The 20,531-nt window shown below is 42.0% G+C and overlaps 1 protein-coding gene across 2 annotated transcripts in view; it reads right to left on the minus strand.

Moving 5' to 3' along the window:
* ILKAP (ILK associated serine/threonine phosphatase) overlaps positions 1-20,531 on the minus strand; it is a 30,072-nt gene that overhangs the window by 5,878 nt on the left and 3,663 nt on the right. Inside the window, exons 2-9 of one of the 2 annotated variants that reach the window (XM_002749958.5) lie at positions 15,295-15,360; positions 14,765-14,821; positions 12,478-12,597; positions 11,058-11,184; positions 8,378-8,484; positions 7,546-7,639; positions 7,183-7,270; positions 5,619-5,740 (exon numbers count right to left, since the gene is read on the minus strand). In XM_002749958.5, the coding sequence (XP_002750004.1) occupies positions 5,619-5,740; positions 7,183-7,270; positions 7,546-7,639; positions 8,378-8,484; positions 11,058-11,184; positions 12,478-12,597; positions 14,765-14,821; positions 15,295-15,360 (781 nt within the window). Of the gene's footprint in view, positions 1-5,618; positions 5,741-7,182; positions 7,271-7,545; positions 7,640-8,377; positions 8,485-11,057; positions 11,185-12,477; positions 12,598-14,764; positions 14,822-15,271; positions 15,361-20,531 lie in introns of both variants that reach the window. The other variant, XM_008999767.4, reaches the window with a different exon arrangement.

Here is a 20,531-nt window from a genome sequence, read left to right on the forward strand (position 1 = left end):
ATAGTAGCTTTTTAAGTCTCAGCCTACCAAGCCAATCTGCCTGTCCCTTGGTACCAGCCCTCATTAGGACAGGCCTCCTGCCCTTACACCCTTCCAACTTTTGTTTTGTGCTCTTATTTCTCTTCTGTTTTCTGCCAACCAGAGAACTGTTTTCCTATTGTTGGACAAGCTGTTCAACAGTGTCTTCAGATCTTAGCTATTTTTGTTGTTGATAGTTTCTGTTCTAATTCTTCCTCCAGAGAGAGAGACTGAGTGAGACTGAGACATCCTACTACTTGTGTGTTTAAGGCTTGGACTTCAGCTCCTCTTGCCTGTCAGTAAAAGCAAGATGCAGTGGGTCTCAATAAATAGACTATCCACAAGTGATGTTTGCAAAGCTAAGGTTGGGAGGTGGGAACGCCATCTCCTGACCATCCAAAAGCTGGCAGATGCCTAAATCCAACATATTAATACAATGAGTGCTACAGAGATGACCGAAGTACAATGCTAGAAGAGTTACTTTTAGTTATGAGGGACCTGCACTTGATCAAGTTCTAGGCACACAGTACTGACATTTAAATTTAAATGCTATATGTAAACTTCCCATCTGTTCAGCTGCCTTCCTTATAAAATAAAAATAAAACTTGTCTTATTCTCAGAAAATTCACTGCTACATAGCTACCTTCAATGTAAGAAAGTACAAAAAATTAAGACTACACAAAGATTTACTTAGTTTTTAAAAAAATACTGGAATCAAGAAATAGGATGAAGGGGACACAGGGATGAAAGCGTGACATCGCTAAATGTCTTTTTACTCAATTTAGATTTTGAAGCATACGATAGGGAATTTTTCATTTTTTATTGTGGTAAAATATACTTGAAATTTACCATCTTAACCATTTCGAAGTATACAGTTCAGCAGCAGTAAATATAATCAGTGTTGTGTAATCATTAACACCATCCATCCCCCAGAACTTCTCTGTCTTCCCAAACTGAGAGTGTTCCCGTTAACCCTAACCCCATAATTCATGCCCTGTACCTCCCAGTAACTACCATCCTACTTTCCATGAACTTGACTGGTAACTCCTATGAGTGAAATCAGAGTGTTTGTCTTTTTGCATCTGGCTTTTTTTTTTTTCTTTAAGATAGAGTCTTACTCTGTTGCCCAAGCTGGAGTTCAATGGCATGATCTCAGCTCACTGCAACCTCCACCTCCCAGGTTGAAGCAATTCTCCTGCTTCAGCCTCCCAAGTAGCTGGGGGTATAGCTGCCCGCCACCACACCTGGCTAATTTTTATATTTTTAGTAGAGACAGGGTTTCACCATGTTGGCCATGCTGGTCTCAAACTCCTGACCTCAGGTAATCCACCTGCCTCGCCTCCCAAAGTGCTGGGATTACAGGTGTGAGCCACCATGCCTGACTGCACCTGGCTTCTTTTACTTAGCATAAAGTCCTCAGGTTCATCCATTTTGTAGCATAAGCCAGAATTACCTTCCTTTTTGAGGTTAAAAAATATTCTGTTATAGAGATATCTCACACTTTGCTTATCTACTCATCTGTCAATGGACATTTGGGCTGCTTCTCCCTTTTGTCTGTGGTGGAAAACGCTGCTGTGAACATGGGTGTGCAAGTATCTGTTTGTGTCCCTGCTTTTAATTCTTTTGGGTACATACCCAGAAGTGGAACTGCAGATCATATGCTAACTCTGTGTTTAATGTCTGAGGAACTGCCACACTGTTTTTCATAGTGGCTACACCATTTCACATTCCCACCAACCACGCAAAGGGTTCTAATTTCTCCCTATAACATATAAAGGCGAAAAAGCCATTTACAAATCAGATAAACTGAAAACAATAAACTGAATAACAGATGAAAAACAAATAAGCCAAGTGGTAAAATAACCACAGTAAAAAGTGGTAAAATAACCATACTGTTACATACTGCACACAGTGAGGACAGTATCTTTCTAGAGAGGTATATTCTAAGGACAAGAGAACAGCAAGGAACACAAACTAAAGTGATGATTTTTATATATTTTTTGAGACAGGGTCTCACTCTGTCACGTAGGCTGGAGTACAGTGGCATTATCATAGCTCACCAGATCCTAGAACTCCTAAATTAAAGAGAACCTCCTGTCTCAGCCACCAGAGTGGCCGGGACTACAGGTGTATACCACCAGATCTGGCTCCATACTTCTGTTTTTATTTTTTGTAGAGATAAGGTCTCACTGTGTTGCCCAGGCTACTCTCAAATTTCTGGCATGGAGCGATCCTCCTGCCTCAGCTTCCTGAAGCACTGGAATTACAGGTGTGAGCCTTCTGCTCCTCCAGTAGTGATAATTTTGATACTGTAAAACCATTTTAACAAATAAATATACTGTTGTTAAGAACCAAGATTTCCAACATTAAGAAAAATGAGCTATAAATATTAAATCAAAGAAGACAAAACTCTGTAATGTTAAATATGAGTAAGAAATAGCACTCTACGCTTGTGATTTAAAATGTGCTGTGTTTCCTAACTCTGTATGTCTCGAGTGGCCATAGAACTAATGAAACTTCAACTGAACTGAGCATCTAAGAACACGGATTTGGGTTCTTTTTTTAAAAAAAAAAATTGTCCCCACCCACACTACACTGATGTAATATTTTTTTTTGAGACAGTCTTGCTGTTACTCAAGCTGGTGTGCAGTGGTACGATCTCTGCTCACTGCAACCTCTGCCTCTCAGGCTGAAGCAATCCTCCCACCTCAGCCTTCCTGGGTAGATGGGACCACAGGTGTGTGGCATCACACCTGGCTTAATTCTCTCTTTTTTTTCTATTTCTTGTAGAGCTGGGGTTTCACCAATGTTACCTAAATTGGTCTTGAATTCCTAGGCTCAAGAGATCCACCCACTTCAGCCTCCCAAAGTGCTGGGATTACAGGTGTGAGCCACTGTACCCAGCCTGGATTTTGGTTCTTAAACATTAATACGCACGTAAGAAGAGGACACAGGAAGCAGCTGGCCCATCTGAGATAAAGTGAACAGCAGCAAATACCACGATTGTAACTACAACTCACTCACTCAACAGTCTGTGGGCACAGGGATTCGCAGGGCAAGGATGGAGGGAGAGAAGCAGAGAAGTGAAAGAAAAACACTAATTTCCACAACTACAGGTGATTATCTTCCTTTCAAATTGGTGGTTAAAGGACAGAATGAAACATTTACCCTGCTTTTTTAGAATTATGTTCTCTTATTGATAATGAAAAGTGTTTCTTTACAGAATGCCACTAATACGTGTGAAAGGAATCAACACATATAAAAATTATCTTTGACATCTCTGATGAAATGATAATTTAGGGATGCTAAGACCATTAGGTGAAAGGTTGACAAGAAACAGAATATTCACAAGGTACCAGTGTACCTCCCCAGATTACTTACTGATGACATCTGGCTGTTACCACCAAAGCCAAGTGCTGGGATTTGGCAACTTTAAGGGTCACGTTATGTGCCTACTGAAGTGAAGGACTACTGAGTATGCAGCGTCCCCCATAAAACACCTCATCTGAATCTAAAGAAGGCTTTACACCTAACTTCCAGCTTATAGGAAATATGTGGAAATAACACCATAAAGAAATAGGCAAGTTCAGAATGCTGAGGACTCTGTACAACTGCTGGCCCATAAAATGGTTCAAAGCCTGGTAGGAAATGAGTTTTGTCAGGGTGCAGTGGTTCACATCTGTAATCCCTGCACTCTGGCAGGCCAAGGAACGAGGGTCACTTGAACTCGGTGTGGGAAACAAAGAGAGACAGAGACCCTGCCCCTACCGAAAAAACAAAAAAATAGCCAGGCATAGTGGCACAGGCCTGTGGTCCCAGCTACTTGGGAGGCTGCGGCTGGAGGATCACTTGAGCCTCAGAGGTCAAGGCTGCAGTGAGCTGTGATTGTGCCACACTACACTCCAGGCAACAGAGCAAGAAACACTCTCAAAAACAAAAAAAAGAAATGCAAGTCGAGTCCACGGCAGACATGAATGCTGACTAGACCCTGGTTTGAAACAAATTTGGGGGTAACTCGGGAAATAAAAATGTAGATAGGATATTAGATAACCTAACATAACGTAAGGAAATATTACTGTCTTAGGTGTGAAAATTCTTATTCATTATGTCAAGAACGTCTTTATCTTTGAGAGATGCATGCTTAAGTATTTAGAGTGTTATGTTACCACGTCTACAACTTTTAAACAGCTTGACCTGTCACACATCTATACAAACACGACAAAATGTTCACTGCTAAATTTTGAAATGTTTGTTTTACTACCACAAAGTTTCTTCTGTATGTCTGCAAAATTCAATAATAAAAGCTGAGGGTGGAGGAGCCAGCCCTGGGGTCAGGCAGGAAAACAGGCCACAACAGGGCTCTGCTGCTCAAGGGCAGCCTCCAGCCCCTCTTCTCTGAGATGAAGGGTTCACCCAAGCCCACACTGTCAAATGGTAACTCTAAGGCATGTACACACTGCTTTGAATTAGGTGGGGACTGGGATACAGGAAGCAACTGCAACAAATTAGCCTTACTTGCAGCCATAGGACTGTCAGTGTCCAATTATTTTCAAGTAGTTCAGGCAAAAGCAGAATGTAAAACTTACAAGAAAGGGGAGAAGAGGTGATGCTTACACTCAAATTAGAGTCACAGCCTCAGGCATGACTGTCCATAGTTACTAGGACAGTGGTTATGGCAGCAAAAATTGGGCAAACAACACTACTTGAGGCGTGAAACCAGCCCTACAATCCCATCACTGCTCATGTGAACTGTAGCGACGTGAATAAAATTGGTTCTTACTCATCCGGGAGCTTTTTGAACAAACAATAGTAGTAGCTCCAGCTACTCTCCAGAAATCTCCCTGTACCACTAACTAGATTCAGCCTGGAGCAATAAAAAAGACTTTCCCAAATGAGCAACAGAAGAGAAACTATACTTCAAAGGACAGGTAAGTGCTGTCTTATACTAAGAGATGATCTCTTTCTTATCTCTGGCAGAAAATGAAACTTCAATAGTCAAACTGTACAATACCAGAAAAAAACTTCTGGAGGAATCCATAATGCAGTGTCCTTGAAGTGGAATTCTAAAGAAAAAACATATGCCTTCCTTTAGCTGCCTTGGATAGAAGCAGGTAATAAAACCAGAGCAGACATACAGTTTTCAAAGATTTTAAAGAGACAGTGAAATAAAACCACAAAAGACAGAACCAAGAAAGACATGGTCCTCTGTGCCGGAAGTTACTCCCAAGAAGTCAGAAGATGTTACTGAACCTGTCTTAACTACTTCAGATTTTCTCTCTGGAGAATTCACCTAAAACCATAACTTATTCAGTGCAACAAATGACAGTATTTAAGAAACTTCCGAGGCACAGAGAAAACACTGTGAATGGCAAATATGAATTTGTCCTTTTGCAAATGTAGGGAGCCAAGTTTCCTTCCACTTGGACATATGTGAAATCCTACAACAGTCATCCACCTACGTCACCAATGTTAGAACTCAGACGCAGCCTCATCACACTGAAGACTATGTCACATGGCAAGTTCTACTCCTTGAAGGTCTCAGGGACCTTTCTACAGCCAACAGCCCTCCTTCCTTAGAGCTCCTCTCAGTTCCTGGTTACCTGACGTTTCCTCCAGCCTTCTGTATCCTCATCCGCTCTTCATACTGAGTTGGATTATGCTCTTTGCTGAGGCTTAAGGCTGCATGTTTTTGACTCTCCTCATTATAACGACACAAGATTGCCTAGGAAGATGGAGATCATAAGAGTCATGAAATTCAGTGGGCCCAGCATCTAAAGGTACCAGTTGAAGAAGACAGTTAACAATGGGGCTTCACATTCAGCCTACTGCTGATAAACTCAAGTTCAGAGAATCAGGCAGCAAAGAAGTGTCAAAGACACAACAGTCAGGGAGAGAGTTGCCCCCGGTTTTGGTATCAACTGTGGCGCAAACTCTGCTGAATGACTACAGCCAAGCACTCCCTTGGATGTTGTCACATCTGTGACATGAAAGGAAGCATTCAACAACTATCAAGGTCCCTTTTGGCCTGGAGTTCTACAAGGCCAGAGACGTGTCCGTAAGCCATGGAAGGCAGAGGGCCACTTTTGCATGCTGGCCAAGTGCCAGGCAGGCCTTCCACACCAGCGCCTCCATGTGCTCTCAACCCTGCCAGGTTCACCATGTGTTGTACAGGAGGACACTGAAGCATGAGGAGTAAGTAACCAATAAAGTCACAGAGCAGAGCCAGGATTCAAATTTGGGTCTGACTCCTAAGTATTATTTTATTTTTACTTTTTGCCAATTTTCCTCTTGCTATTTCTGAGGTCATTTGGTTTAAACACATGTGCGCTAAGGCCAGTCTACCATTAGGGTCACCAGAATATGGGTCACAGAATATAAACTCCACCAGGCAGGGGCTCTCATCTGCTATATTCCCAGCTATACCCCTAACAGGGATTATTTGATGAATAATCCCCCCAAAAGCATCGGGGGAAGGGGTCTAAAGATGCTGCTTAAGTGTAGGCAGAGTCACTTGGTTCCTGTGACTGCTGAAGGAGCAAAGAGGCTGAAAAAGGAGCAATGGAATGGAACATGTGGTCCTGATGCAGAGGAGGCAGGGTCTGCAGCCCTCTTTCCACAGCAGCACCCTCATCCCCGCAACTACCACCAGCAGGAACCACACCCTGGGCTTTCTCCCTCAGCCAGGGACTGGGCTCGGGGGATGCATGGCACCGCATCTGGTATTTTCTAGCTACAGCTTTTGAGTTACTCTGAAATCACAACAACTTTGAGAGGCAGGGGTTAAAACTTTTCATTCAACACTAAGGTCAGAGAAATGAAATAGAAGAGTATTTAGGCTACCTGCATACTAATTACATTCTGATCTACAGCATCACACACACACAATAAACCACAGGAGGAAAAGGAAACTACAAAGACAGGATCTGGGTCTTACAGCACGAGTCTGCCACGGGGTGTAAGTCTACCCGGAGGACAAAGTGCCTCTAGCTGAGCTGCTGTTCTCTTACCCAGGAGTTCAACTGCAGCAGAACACTCTGCAGCAGCCCCAGAGGAAAGGTTTCAATGCAGACATCGTCACTTTAATCTTACTCAGCAAGTACTTGCTAAGGTCTTTTCCCCATCAAACACACTGTCATCTAAGTGGGTGGCTCCAGAGCCACATACCCGACTGTCCCCGAGGTTGGCAATATAAAGAACGTTGTCTACAGCCAGAACGCACGTGGCAGTGGACCCATCCTTCCAAGCAGGCTTCCTGGGGGGAAACACATCAGAAACACAGTCACCACCAACAGCCGAGCACTTTGAGACTAATTCTGAGTGGAAAGTATCTCATATTTCAAAATGGACCATTCCCCTGACACTTGTTTTGATTTTCTGTTTTAGACTTAGCTAATGGTTGTATGAGCTTATTCAGTGCTAGGCACTTTTCAGACAGTGAGCATTAGTGTTAAACCACATCAGAAGACTGAAATGCATTCAGGAAAGCACACACAGTCCACTCAAACTTCTTCATGAAGTTATACTTACTGGCTGGAAGCTTGTTTAAGGAACTCTTCGTCAGTATGCTTGAAAGTGTCCAAAAGGCATCTCTTCACGGTTTTCTCTACACTGATGCCATCTCCTGTTACAGAAGGGCCAAAAGAAAACAATCTCTCAATGAGGGAAGATTATCCTGCTCCCACTGTCATTTTGCTTTTGTAATTTCTGCACATCAACTGATTTCAAGCATGATTAAGAACAATCTCTATTTTTTGTTTTGAGACTGGGTCTCACTCTGTCACCCAGGCTGGAATGCTATGGTGCAACTGTGGCTCACTGCAGCCTCAATCTCCTGGGCTCAGGCAATCATCCCACCACAGCCTCCCAAGTAGCTGGGAACAAAGGCACACACCACCATGTCCAGCTAGTTTTGTTTTTTGGGGTTGTTTTTGTAGTGATGGAGTCTCCCTAGGTTGCCCAGGCTGGTCTCAAACTCCTGGGTGTAAGTGATCTTCTGGCCTTGGCCTCCCAAAGGGCTGCATGAGCAACTGTGCCCAGTCAGAACAATCTGTTTCCTCACCTATAACACAGTGCCATCTGAAGTTGTTTTTACAAGTTTTCCAATAAAGGCAGGACACTACTAGAACCCTAAGACAATTCACAAAAGGTGTCTACCACGTAGGATCATGAGAAGTGCCATCCTAAGGCACACCTGCAGGGCTGCCACACCTGGAAGCCCTGGAGTCCACTCAGCCCCACTCTTTTAAGACTCATCGATGATTCTTCGCTAAAGCCAAAATGACACATCTGACTGCTTCACACAGCTGTCCAAACATTAACAACCAAAATGAACAGCAACTGATTTAGTTCTCAATCTCACCTTTAGGAAATTTTCTGATTAAGTTCTGATGCAAATTCTGTGCAGCAAATTTTGAGGCTCGAATTCCTCCATGTCCATCAAATACGGCAAAATATGAAACTCGAGTACTGAAAGAATGAATTGAGAGTTAACTAAATTCTCACAGCAAAAACCACACTTTTCCATTAAAGCTTTTAAATCTCATCTCAAAGAGTGAACATTAATAAGTCTGAGGAAGTCACACTGGTAAGACCCTAGCCACACTGCTACAAATGGGGGGAAAAAAGGCTTTAACATTAACTGAGACAAACATTTAAGTAAATTCACAGCATTTTGTCTTTAAAAAAAAATACTTTTGTGTGTGTGTGTGAGGATGGGGAGCGTTTCTGGTCAAGACTGGAAGACCTGCTAGAGGTCTAATATTCTAAAAGAGCTATAACACTTTCACAGCCTTTGAAATAAAATGTTTAAAACTCACATTTGCTTCAAAGATCAAGATCTGTTAATTCTGGTTTTTCACTGACAACACTATTTTATTCCATAACCTGATCTGTGTGTTAAATGTTTAAAACCAAATCTGTTCCTATTTAAATCAGATTTGGTTTTAAACGTTAACACACAGATCAGGTTATTTATCAAAAACAGTCAAAAACAGAATCGTGCCTCACTTAACAACAGAAATGCATTGTTAGGTGATGCTGTTGTTGTGTGCCCATCATGGAACATATATATGCAAACTGAGACAGTGTAGCTCACTACACACCTACGCTACACGGTACAGCCTACTGCTCTCAGGCTAAACTGTAGAGCATGTTACTGCACTGAATACCGTATGCAGTTGTAACACGATGGCAGTATTTGTGCATTTAAACATACCTAAACATAGAAAAAGTATAGCAAACATGGTATTATGGCTGAACACGGCAGCTCACGCCTATTAATCCCAACACTTTGGGAGATGACCAAGGCAGGAGGATCACCTGAGGCCAGGACTTAAAGACCACCCTGGGCAACATAGTGAGATCCCATCTCTACAAAATGTGTAATCTTATGGGAGCACCATCATATATGTAGTCCATCACTGACTTGATGTTATTCAGCACATGACTGTATCTATAAGAGCAGGAAGGATATTACAAAATTGTTACTCAAATAAATTTTGAATATCTCATTTTTAAAACCTATCTTACCACTATAGCTATTCCTATTCCCCTTTCAAGTTTTGCCAAAAAACCCACACGTATAGAATAAAAGACATCAAATAAACTATTTCAAGAAGGAAAAAAAATAAAAATGCCTACGAGAAAGGACATTCATTCTAGAGAGCTGCTTTTCCTTCAAATTTTTCGGAATGCCTTTTCGATTTAGGACATCCTGAGCCTTGAGAAAAAACCTCATCTGCTTTTAACTTAGAGCTGTTATCTTAGTATCTGCTATTTGCAAGGCATGATTTAGTGTTCACAATTAAATTTAGTCTCAAAGGATCTGCCTTCTTGGGCTCCAGAGGCCCCTTTCCTGGTTTTAATGCAAATCCCAGGCTGGGTGTGGTGGCTCATGAGAGTTATCCTAGCACTTTGGGAGGTCAAGGTGAAAGGATGGCTTGAGCCCAGGAGTCTGAGACCAGCCTGAGCAACACAGGGAGACACTGTCTCTACAACAAAAGTTCAAAAAATTAGCCAGTGTAGTGGCACATGCCTATGGTCCCAGCTACTCAGGAGGCTGAGGTGGGAGGATTACTTGAGCCTAGGAGATCAAGCCTGCAACGAGCTGTGATTGTGCCACTGTTCTCCAGCCTGAGCAAGAGAGTTAGACCCTGTCTCAATGGGTGTGTATATCATCCCCTTTACACATGATCAGCTGCTCTGCAGCAGTCATCACCTCATCTTCATGAGTGGCCCTTATCGGGACAAACACCATCAGCCCAAATGGCTCCAGCACACTGTATGTTAATGACCAACTGGTGTCAGATAAAGTACATAATGCATGTATTATCTAACTCTGAACTATGGAACCGATGTAATATGTATTATTAAACATGTACTATAATGTATGTTAACAGCCAACTTAACGTCCTACCTTCTGGTTACTTTTTCTCCAAGCCCAAGAGCTTATCCAGAAGGCTTCATTTTAGTTTGTATAGCTGCAGCTAATTTTTCATTGTCTGTCTTTTCCTTGATATCATTTTGACCTTTGTTTTTCCTTGGCCCTCATTATCTGTACAAGCTCTCCTTGATCACCATTCATACGTTAATTGGTGGCTTCCAACTCTTATCTTCTAGGTCATGGAATAAAAATATTCTCTGCCAGAAGCTGCTCAGTTGCCAGTAAGGAGTAACACATGCTGCAGAGCCACGCCACAGAGCGTCATCTCCTGCTCAGCAGCAGGGTTGCTCAATCTTGACACTGCTGACATTCCAGGCTGAAAAATTCTTTGTTGTGGGACTGCTCTGTGCCTCTAAGATGATCTCTACCCATCAGATGCCAGTAACAACTCCCTCCCGCAACCGTGACAAAAATGTACCCAAACACTGACAACTGTCCCCTGGGCAGGGGGCAGAATCAACCCCAGCTAAGAATCACTGATGTAGAATCAAGTGATATGTTAGTCTTTCTAGTAAATACAAACTAGCCAGTCCAAAACGCCAGTCAGAACCCAGGAGATGTTAATGCCAAACAGGCTTCCTACCACACAGAGACTCACATGAGGGACGATGGGGGCCTACACTCCTCGGTGATGTCGTTCAGGATGACGTGGGCATCCTGCATCTCCTCCCTCTCACCCTTCCGCTCAGCCACATAGCCCTTCAGACCAAAGATCACCGAAGAGGCTAAGGAAAAGAGAACAAAAAAGCCAATACAAAACTGTGCCCAACCCTCTGGAAACCCTAGTCCCAGAGCAAATGAGAGGGAACTATGACTGTTTTACTCAGCAATATCCTCATGGTGCAAACAAATAAGCAATACCCCTTACAGCATCTCCCAGCTGCAAGTCTATAATTAAAATCAGAGCACTGATGGACAGGGTGAGCTCTAAGAGGTTGCACAGAGACACAAGAGAGGAGTTAGTGAGCACAAAACAACTCTGTCTAGGGTGTGAGTCAAAGTGCCAGGGCAAGGGATGTGCCCTGGGGATGTGCCGCTATCGCAGAGAAGTAAGATTCAAATCAGGGGAAGGGATTATGAGCAAATTTAGTCTTGTGATAAATAAGGACAAATGCAAGTCAGCAGAGTTTGTCTCAAAAGCCCCGTAAGATGCCCTGAAAATATGTATTTCCATGCTCAAGGCTGGTGAAGAATTTGAACAAATGGTAAGATCAGTTGCTTTTACTTCAACTGAGGAAGAAAAAGATAAGATTCCAATGCAGGGCAGAGCTCTATCTACATTTAATGGGCAGGCTCATTTAAACTCATTTTCTGATACCTAATACCAAACAAATAATAAAATGAACACTGCAAAGAGCTGTCCTCTGGGAAGTGACGAGCCAAGCTGAAGGAAACGACTTCCCAGCAGAGCTACAAGTGGATCTTTTCACACAGCTCTGCCTGCATCGTACAGCTTTCACTAAGCTCAATTGTGGCAAAGGACAACGCAGTCACTGAAAATCCCACAGCTCAAGAACACTTTAGTACCACAACTAAAGTATTCTCTTTAGTTAATACTTTTTGTTTTCTTTCCCACTAACTTTGACAGGTTACAAAACTGACTACAAATTTCAACTCCTTTTTCCGGGCTTAGGGAAACTGCCTACCAAGCTAAATCACAGAATTAAAAGCACTAATCAACAAACCGTGAACAAAGACTGGAAGTCACAGGGAGACTAAGTGGTCAAAAACTACTCACTGCAGAAGGCTCAGGAAAAAATCACCTGTATTTTGTGACTCTTGAGGAACAAATGTAGGTTTCCTATCTGAGCAAAGGGAGGATAAGAGATAGATGTACGTGAAAAGTAGGAGAAAAAAAGCACAGAGAAACTTGGAAATTCAATTGCGAAAAGGGAACCTGCTCACCTCTTAGATACAGATACAAAAAGAAAGCATTATTAGAAAGCTGAAACTGGTTTTGCTCTGGGCTGTTTTAAAATATAAAGTCTAATACATTTGTTTTCAAACTGTGTGAAAACCTTTACAAACTTTCTTTTCCACAAGCTCTTCACTGCCATTCTTCTCTTCCTCGGAGGTTTTCCTCTTTGCTCCTTTCCCTTCGTTCTTTACCATCTGGGGTACTGACGTGGCAAGAGAACCTGGAAATAAAGTAAAAGCCGGACAGAAACACAGCTGTAGACTGTTGGAGAAAGTCACTAGCACACTGGGCTTCATCCTCGCACTCAGACGAGGTCATTTCAAGCAAGGACTGGCAGACACAGGCAGACCTGGGAGCTGTGTCCTCATGGTGGTGGGGGGCACGTTCCCACAGTGAGAGAACATAAAGATCCAAGCCCTGAATCAAACAGACCCTGCTGAAGGGGTCTGTAAAAGACTTTTCCCAGTGGCAAAATACAAATGTTTTTTTTGGCCTGTAGCATATACATGTTTTTATATCCACAGGCTCTTAGTATTAAACAAAAACTTACAAAACCTGTAAGTAAACTAATATATTCTAAAGAAGTTCCAAAAAGTAACAAGTACCTAAAAAGGCTCAAAATGAGGTAACTGTCAGCCTTTAAGAAGGGTACTACATCCTTTCAAAGGCAAAACAGGGCTGCCACACTGTTCCCACTAGTGAAAGGATGAATCGCTACTCAAAGCCAGAGCTAAGGGAATCTGCAGTGTCTATGTGTTTGAAATGAGAAAAGTCAACTTTCAAAGAAGTGTGCAACTTAACAGCAAGTTGCTTTCCCTTCCGTCTCAGTTGTCTTCACCCGTGCAGAACACGGTAAGAATACTTTCACCTCAGAGAGATGTTTGAAAGTTGCCGAGGACAGGTAGGAAGAGCATTTATCACAGCGCCTAACATATCAATCTCCAATAATGGCAGCTGTTGTCCTAACAAATGACTGTAAATGTTCTCTGCATTTAGGGGTAGAAAGTATTCAGCGATAGAAGTATGCAATAGCCAGATGAAGTGGCACATTCCTGTAGTCACAGCTACTTCAGAGACTGAGGCAGGAGGATCACTTCAGTGCAGGCATTAGAGACCTGCCTGGGCAAAGTAGTGAGACTCTGTTTCTTTAAAAAAAAAAAAAAAAAAAGATGCAAGTACTTATTTACTTATTCAGCCTACTCTTCGCCAGACATTTCTTTTTCTTTTTGTTTTTGAGACAGTGTCTCACTCTTGTCACACAGACTAGAATGCAGTGGCATGATCATAGTTTAATGACAAAAAGTTCACGATTCAGATCCGCAAGTCACCAATACCTCTATAGGACAGAAAGACATCCACTCAGTTGGTAGGGTTCATAACTTGAGTTTTCCTTTTTCCTTTCTTTTTTTTTTTTTGAGATGGAGTCTTGCTCTGTTGCCCAGGCTGGAGTGTAGTGGAGCATTCTTGGCCCACTGAAACCTCCACCTCTTGGGTTTAAGTGATTCTCCTACCTCAGCCTACAGGCATGCACCATCACACCCAGCTAATTTTTGTATTTTTAGCAGAGATGGGGTTTCACCATACTGGTCAGGCTGGTCTCAAACTCCTGACCTCAAGTTACCTGTGCGCCTTGGCCTCCCAAAGTGCTGGGATTATAGGCATGAGCCACCGCAGCCGGCCATAACATATTAACTTTTATTACAACTAAGGGTATCGTCTTTATTAGGAAGGTTTCAGGCTACACTGTGAGTAGGAGAATGCTACCATTTTTTTTATGGGTCTACAGCCCTGAAGATTGAGAATTCTTACGTAAGATGACTGCAGTACATTTTCTGAAATGGGATGACCATCTGTCTCCCAACCTCTCATAACCCTCACCTTCCCCCACCAGAGGAGCTCCACGTAAGAAGTTCTCATGAGACAGAATCATACCTTTGCCATGTTGGCAAGAGGAATCTCCTCTATTCTTCCCTTCTACTTAATTAGGACATGAAAAGGAACATTTTCAGGAGAAGGTAGAGCCAGTACTACTAGGCTTGATACACTTGGGTCAAGCACTCTGTTTAACGAGGTAAATCAGAATAACAAACTGAATTTTTAAAAAATGTTAATAACAAAGTTGAGAGTAAACCAGTGAACTCTTAATTCTCAAAGTCAGTTCCAACAATCTGAACCTCAAGAAGTTAGTATTACCAGAAAGTGATATAGTATTATCTTTGTCCTTCCAATCGATGGTGCCTGTTTATAGTTTTATAGTAAACCTTATGCTGTATTATGACTTAATGTCATCCAAAATCCTGTCAAAATCTATATGTAAATTTCATATAAGAATGAAATACTGTGTATTATTTCCATCAGCACCTTGGGTTTTTTGTCCTACCACTTACCTGAATCGCCACTGCTAGCAGGTGGGAGATCATCAAAAAGCAAAGGTCCCCCTGATCCTGAAACACAGCAGAACACTTAGTGAGCCCATAAAAATAATGTAAGGCTTAAGTTTCAGAATCCATCCCACCAGGACACCTATGTAGGTTACTGAAATAAACTCAAAACTCTTGCGTCAATCCAGTGGCAACTCATACTGCAGGGAATAGTATCTTGAACCTATTTTAAAGTCCTATCATTTCAAAGGAAATAAAAATTTGCCTTAAAAAGTTAAATTGTATTTCAGGTAGTAAAATAAATACTCAAAGGACCAGAGAAAACTGCTCCACATGTTCTGGCAGCTCTTCTCAGGGCTAGCGACTAGCAGATTTTTCTGCCTTACCTGATCCCATGGATTCAAAACTTAAAGACAGTCCAACACCTAAAACATCTGTGTGTTGAAAATGGGGGAAAGGGAAAAAGATTGAGACAACTACAATCCCAGGATGAGTAGAGACGTTGACACACACCTGGGAGAGCCTGGAGACTGTACCTGAGTCAGTACTGCTGGCTGGAGGGAGGTCATCAAAGAGCAGGGGTCCTTTCTGAGCTTCTTTCCCTAAAACACAGAAAACCTGTTTAGAGAGCACAGGGTCATCATCCAGGACAGGTTTTCAAAGGAGAAGACCATGTGGTCTTCCTGCTTTGATACAAGTTTGCTATTAGATTCAAATTTTCTTCTTCCTGCTGGACAGACTTTTTAAAAATATTTTAACAGCTTTTTAATATGGACACCTGTTCCCAACAGTTACAGTCAACATAAAAGCAATGAATGATGTCTTAACAGGCCATTGTCAGGGCCATTGAGTATTCTGAGGAAAAAAATATTTTCTTGATAATTTCATTATTGAAAGCATCAAACATTTAAAGTCTTTCTTTGAAACAGAATCCTGGGGAGAAAAAAACTGATTCTAGACCAGGAAAACAATACTTGAGACTTCAAGATGGAAGCTCAGAAACGGGGTGGGGGGGGGGTGGCGGGCTTCAAAGATCTACAGGTTTATAAAAATCCTATTTTAGTAACATTCTGCTAGGGAGGAAAATCTGTTGTAACCTGGTGTCCCTGGCCGCAGCACAGTGCCTGATTCAATAAATAGCTATGGAGAAAATAAGGAGTTTCAGGGTAATCAAAGACAGATGGCCTCAGAAGAAAGGCAGAAAACTCTTAACAAAAAATGTAAAGATTTCCACTCCAAAAGTAAATGTTTTATGCCTAATTATCTTTTTCCAAATACAATTAAACCACTATTCCTTATTATCCCACCTTTCCCTAAAATTCTATTTAAGCTATTAGGTATCTGAACTGGCACACAGGAATCCAAGTTGAAAGTATGCACATTCACCTCCTACGAAGTTCGACACACCAATCAAACACATGGGCTTTATCTCACTTCTTGTTCCTCAGAGTTCAAGTATAAAAATATACTCATTTAGGCCAGGCGTGGTGGCTGATCCCTATAACCCCAACACTTTGGGAGGCTGAGGTGAGAGGATTGCTTCAGCCCAGGAGTTCAAGACCAGCCTGGGCAAGAGGGCAAAAAAACTCTACAAAAAAATACAAAAATTAGCTGGGTGTGGTGGCAAGCGCCTGTAGTCCAAGCTACTAAGGACGCTGAGGTGGGAGGATCACCTGAGCCCAGGGAGGTCAAGGCTGCAGTGAGACATGACTGGGCCACTGCACTCCAGCCTAGGCAACATAATAAGACCATGCCATGTCTTAAAACAGAAAACAAAAAACAAAACAAAAAAAACACCTCACTTAAAAAACAATTTTTTTTTGAGACTGAGTCTCACTCTGCTACCCAGGCTGGAGTGCGGTGAGTGATCTCAACTCACTGTCTCCGCCTCTTGGGTTCAAGTAATTCTCCTGCCTCAGCCTCTTGAGTAGCTGGGATTACAGGTGCACAACACCATACCCAGTTATAATTTTTGCATTTTTAGTAGAGACATGGTCTCACCATATTGACCAGCCTGGTCTTGAACTCTTGACCTCAAGTGATGTGCCTGCCTCAGGCTCCCAAAGTGCTGGGATTACAGGTGTTAGCCACCACACTGGGCCTAACTTTTATATTTTTAGTAGAGATGGGGTTTCTCCATGTTGGCCAGGCTGGTCTCAAACTCCTAGCCTCAAGTGGTCCACCCTCCTCAGCCTCCCAAAGTGCTGGAATTACAGGTGTGAGCTACTGTGCCGGGCAAAAAACAACTCACTTAAAGAAATCAATTTATACCCCCCAAGAGGGTCATCCATAACATCTTTTTGCCTCCATTTAGAAATGAGCTGGGTATCAATTTTCTTCTTTTAAAAACAAAAGTTTTAATTACAATTTATAAACTTAAGGGAATGAAATTTATCCTGGGTTCTTTGGGTGAGAAGTACCTAAACACACAATAGATTTCTGAGTTAACAGAAAGTAACTATTTTGCTTTAGACACCTAATGCAAATGGAAAAATGTATTCTAACCCCTCAGGATGACCCTAAACAAATTAAGGAATTGCAAATACTTTCATTTTTTTGTTTTTCTTACAAGTGACATAAAGACTATGAGAAGTATACAGGAAGCAGAATAAAACCATTAAAAAGTATTTAAGATGGCCAGGTGCAGTGGCACACACCTATAAATCCCAGCACTTTGGGAGGCCAAGGTGGGTGGATCACCTGAGGTCAGGAGTTCGAGACCAGACTGACCAACATGAAACCCGATCTCTACTAAAAATAGAAAAACTAGCTGGGCAAGAGGTGGTGCACAACTGTACTCCCAGCTACTGCGGAGGCTGAGACAGGAGAACTGCTTGAACTCAGGAGGAGGAGGCTGCAGTGAGCCCAGATTGTGCCACTGCACTCCAGCCTGGGCAACAGAGTGCTCAGTCTCAAAAAAACAAAACAAAAACAAAAACAAAAATTAGCTACTTGGGAGGCTGAGTCAGAATAGCTTGAACCTGGGAGGCAGAGGCTGCAGTGAGCTGAGCTAACGCCACTGCACTCCAGCCTGGGGGAACAATACCAGACTGTCACAAAAAAGAAAAAAAAAAGGTATTTAGGATAACCATTACTCGATTTAATCCACTTACAAGAATTCCTAATATCCTAGAGTAGGTCCCTTTTGCCCAAACGACATTGGGTCTAACAATCAAAATGTCCATTCTCTGGACAGACTCAAAACCATGAGATGATGCAGACAATCATGCTGCATTCAGTGGGGTCAGAGAGCCAGATACCTTAGAACAAAGGAGGGGACATTTACAGATAACAGCCCACCCTGAAGCACAACCAACCCTTCCACTCGTGCCAGGTCATTATCTTAATTTTTGAATTAACTTGCCCATGTAAAGCAGGTCTGTCCACTGTACAGTGGGGGAATGTCGTCTTTTACCCAGGTAACAGATACACTTCAGTCCTTGCAAGCATTCCTCACGATGCAACTTCCAGCTTAGTTCATACTAGCCTAGCCCCCTCTCCTTTGGCTGCAATTCAGTCACATGGTGCCCCAAACTGAGCCCCGTCCCCAGAGAACTGCCTAGCTCCCCGTGCTGCACAGAATGTGCCGATCACCTTCTTTCTCAATCTGGAATACTAGAAAGGTATTTCAATTAAACACAGTGAGACCACCTTACATTCTGCTGACCACAATTGGTAATAGCTTACAAAAATGATGATACTGCCTGCCTGTCAGGCACTATTCTAAGGGTTCGATACATCTTAACTCATTTAATTCTTATGATAGGTACTATTATTATTTATTGATGAAAAAAACTGAGGCACTGAGGTCAATTACCTGTCCAAGATCACAGAGCCAGTAAGGAGTGGAGTGGGGATTCAAACCCATGCAGTCCATGCTCATAGTGAGATACTATGCTGCCTGCATATATGGGCACCCTTTCAGAAACTTCACAAAGATCACATTTTATCCTTACAACAATCCTACGATAATCCTGAGATTCTATAAAATTCTGGACTACTTTTTGCATCGTCAAAAGGATCTAACTTAGAAGTTTGCACACAGATTCTTTTTCTAAAAAAATCTATAGGTTATAAGGAAACTACTGATTAGCCAAAATCTTCCATTCTTTTTGTTTAATTGAGACAAGAGTCTCGCTCTCTGAGGCAGGCTGGAGTGCAATGGTGTTATCACAGCTCACTGCAGCCTAAACCTTCTGGCCTGAAGCAATCCTCCCTCGCCAGACTCCTGAGTAGCTGAAACTACAGGCACGCACCACCATGCCCAGGTAATTTTTAAATTTTTTGTAGAGATGGGGTCTGTGCTGCCCTCAAGCAATCTTCCTACCTCAACATCCCAAAGTGCTGAGATTACAGGTGTGAGCCACTGCTCCAGGCCCTTACACTCTATACTGAATAAACTAAAATTCAAACCACTGGGGGCTGCAATCATTGGACAAAGTGCAACCCTGACCTAAAAATTTGGAAGAGGCCCCTTCCTCAATCTTCTAAATATCTGAACACTAATGAGAATAAAACAGGACCAAAAATGTTTATTACTCATAGTTAATCTCACCTAGAACTTTTTTTTTTCAGCTATCAACATTCTGGAGCTAAGTCTACCTGAAGTTACACACTATGCTGAGAAAAACACCCTTGAGTTGATCATATTCGGGTTAAAGGTTGCTATATCCAATAAAGTTAGAAAAGGATGTTAAAATATTTTGCCTAAATTGTTTTTTTTTAATATCTCAATTTTCTTTTCAACTAGAAAAGAAATTCGGGTGTTTTCCAAACATCACACAGGTATTAACAGATAAAAGGGGGCAGGGGTCCTACCACACTCCCCAACCACAGTCTCAGTTTAGTGTATACTTTCCACGTTCCTTAATGCTCATGTACATGAATGCATGCATTTTAACATGTAGAAGACAGAATCATGCTCTACACAACACTCCACATGTATTATTGTTCACATAACCCATCAAAGCATGCTCCAGGCCAACACACCCACGTGTAATTCATTCTCTCCAACAGCTACATATGGGAAGCATCTCCACTCATTTGACCAGTGCCTTACTGATGGGCATTCAAGCTTTTTCCAGTTCTTCACGTGACAAGTACGCCACTATATAATAAACAACCTGACATATATTCTTGCTTAATCTGCTAGACTGCTAGTCATAGGATATTAGTTTAAATCTGATAGAAGCCAATATTTGTTCCCCAAAAAGCTGTAGTAACTTTCACTCCCAAAACACTGTATAAGAATGTCTATTCCTCCAATGTTACCAGTTGTTGCTAATCTGGTAGGTGAAAAGTGATCTGACATTCCCTTCCTCAGCAGCTAATTCCTCAGCAACTTTTTGCTTATGGGCCATCTGTATTCCTTCCCTCTGAACTGGTAGGATACATCCTTTGACCATTTTTCTAGTGGGTTTTATTTTTTCCTATTAATTCTGTGAGCCTTTCACTTACCCTTAGTAATGTATCTTGCAATTATTTTCTGTCTTTTGCCTTTATAGTATCATTTGTCCTGCAGAAATTTTAAATTTTTACATAGTTGAATTCACTTTAATTTTTTGACTTTTTTCTTGTTCAACCCTGTAGTTTTACAATTAATCTGTTTTCTTCTACCTTAACTTTCATTTTATGTTTAAATACCTATTATTATTTTTAATTTTAGAGACAGAAGTTGCACGAGGCTCTTCTCAAATTCCTGGCCTCAAGCCATCCTCCTGCCTCAGCCTCTCAAAGTGCTGGGATTACAGCTATGAGCCACCAAGCCCAGCCT

The sequence above is a fragment of the Callithrix jacchus genome, chromosome 6, assembly GCF_049354715.1.
Source record: "Callithrix jacchus isolate 240 chromosome 6, calJac240_pri, whole genome shotgun sequence".
Lineage (NCBI taxonomy): Eukaryota > Metazoa > Chordata > Mammalia > Primates > Cebidae > Callithrix > Callithrix jacchus.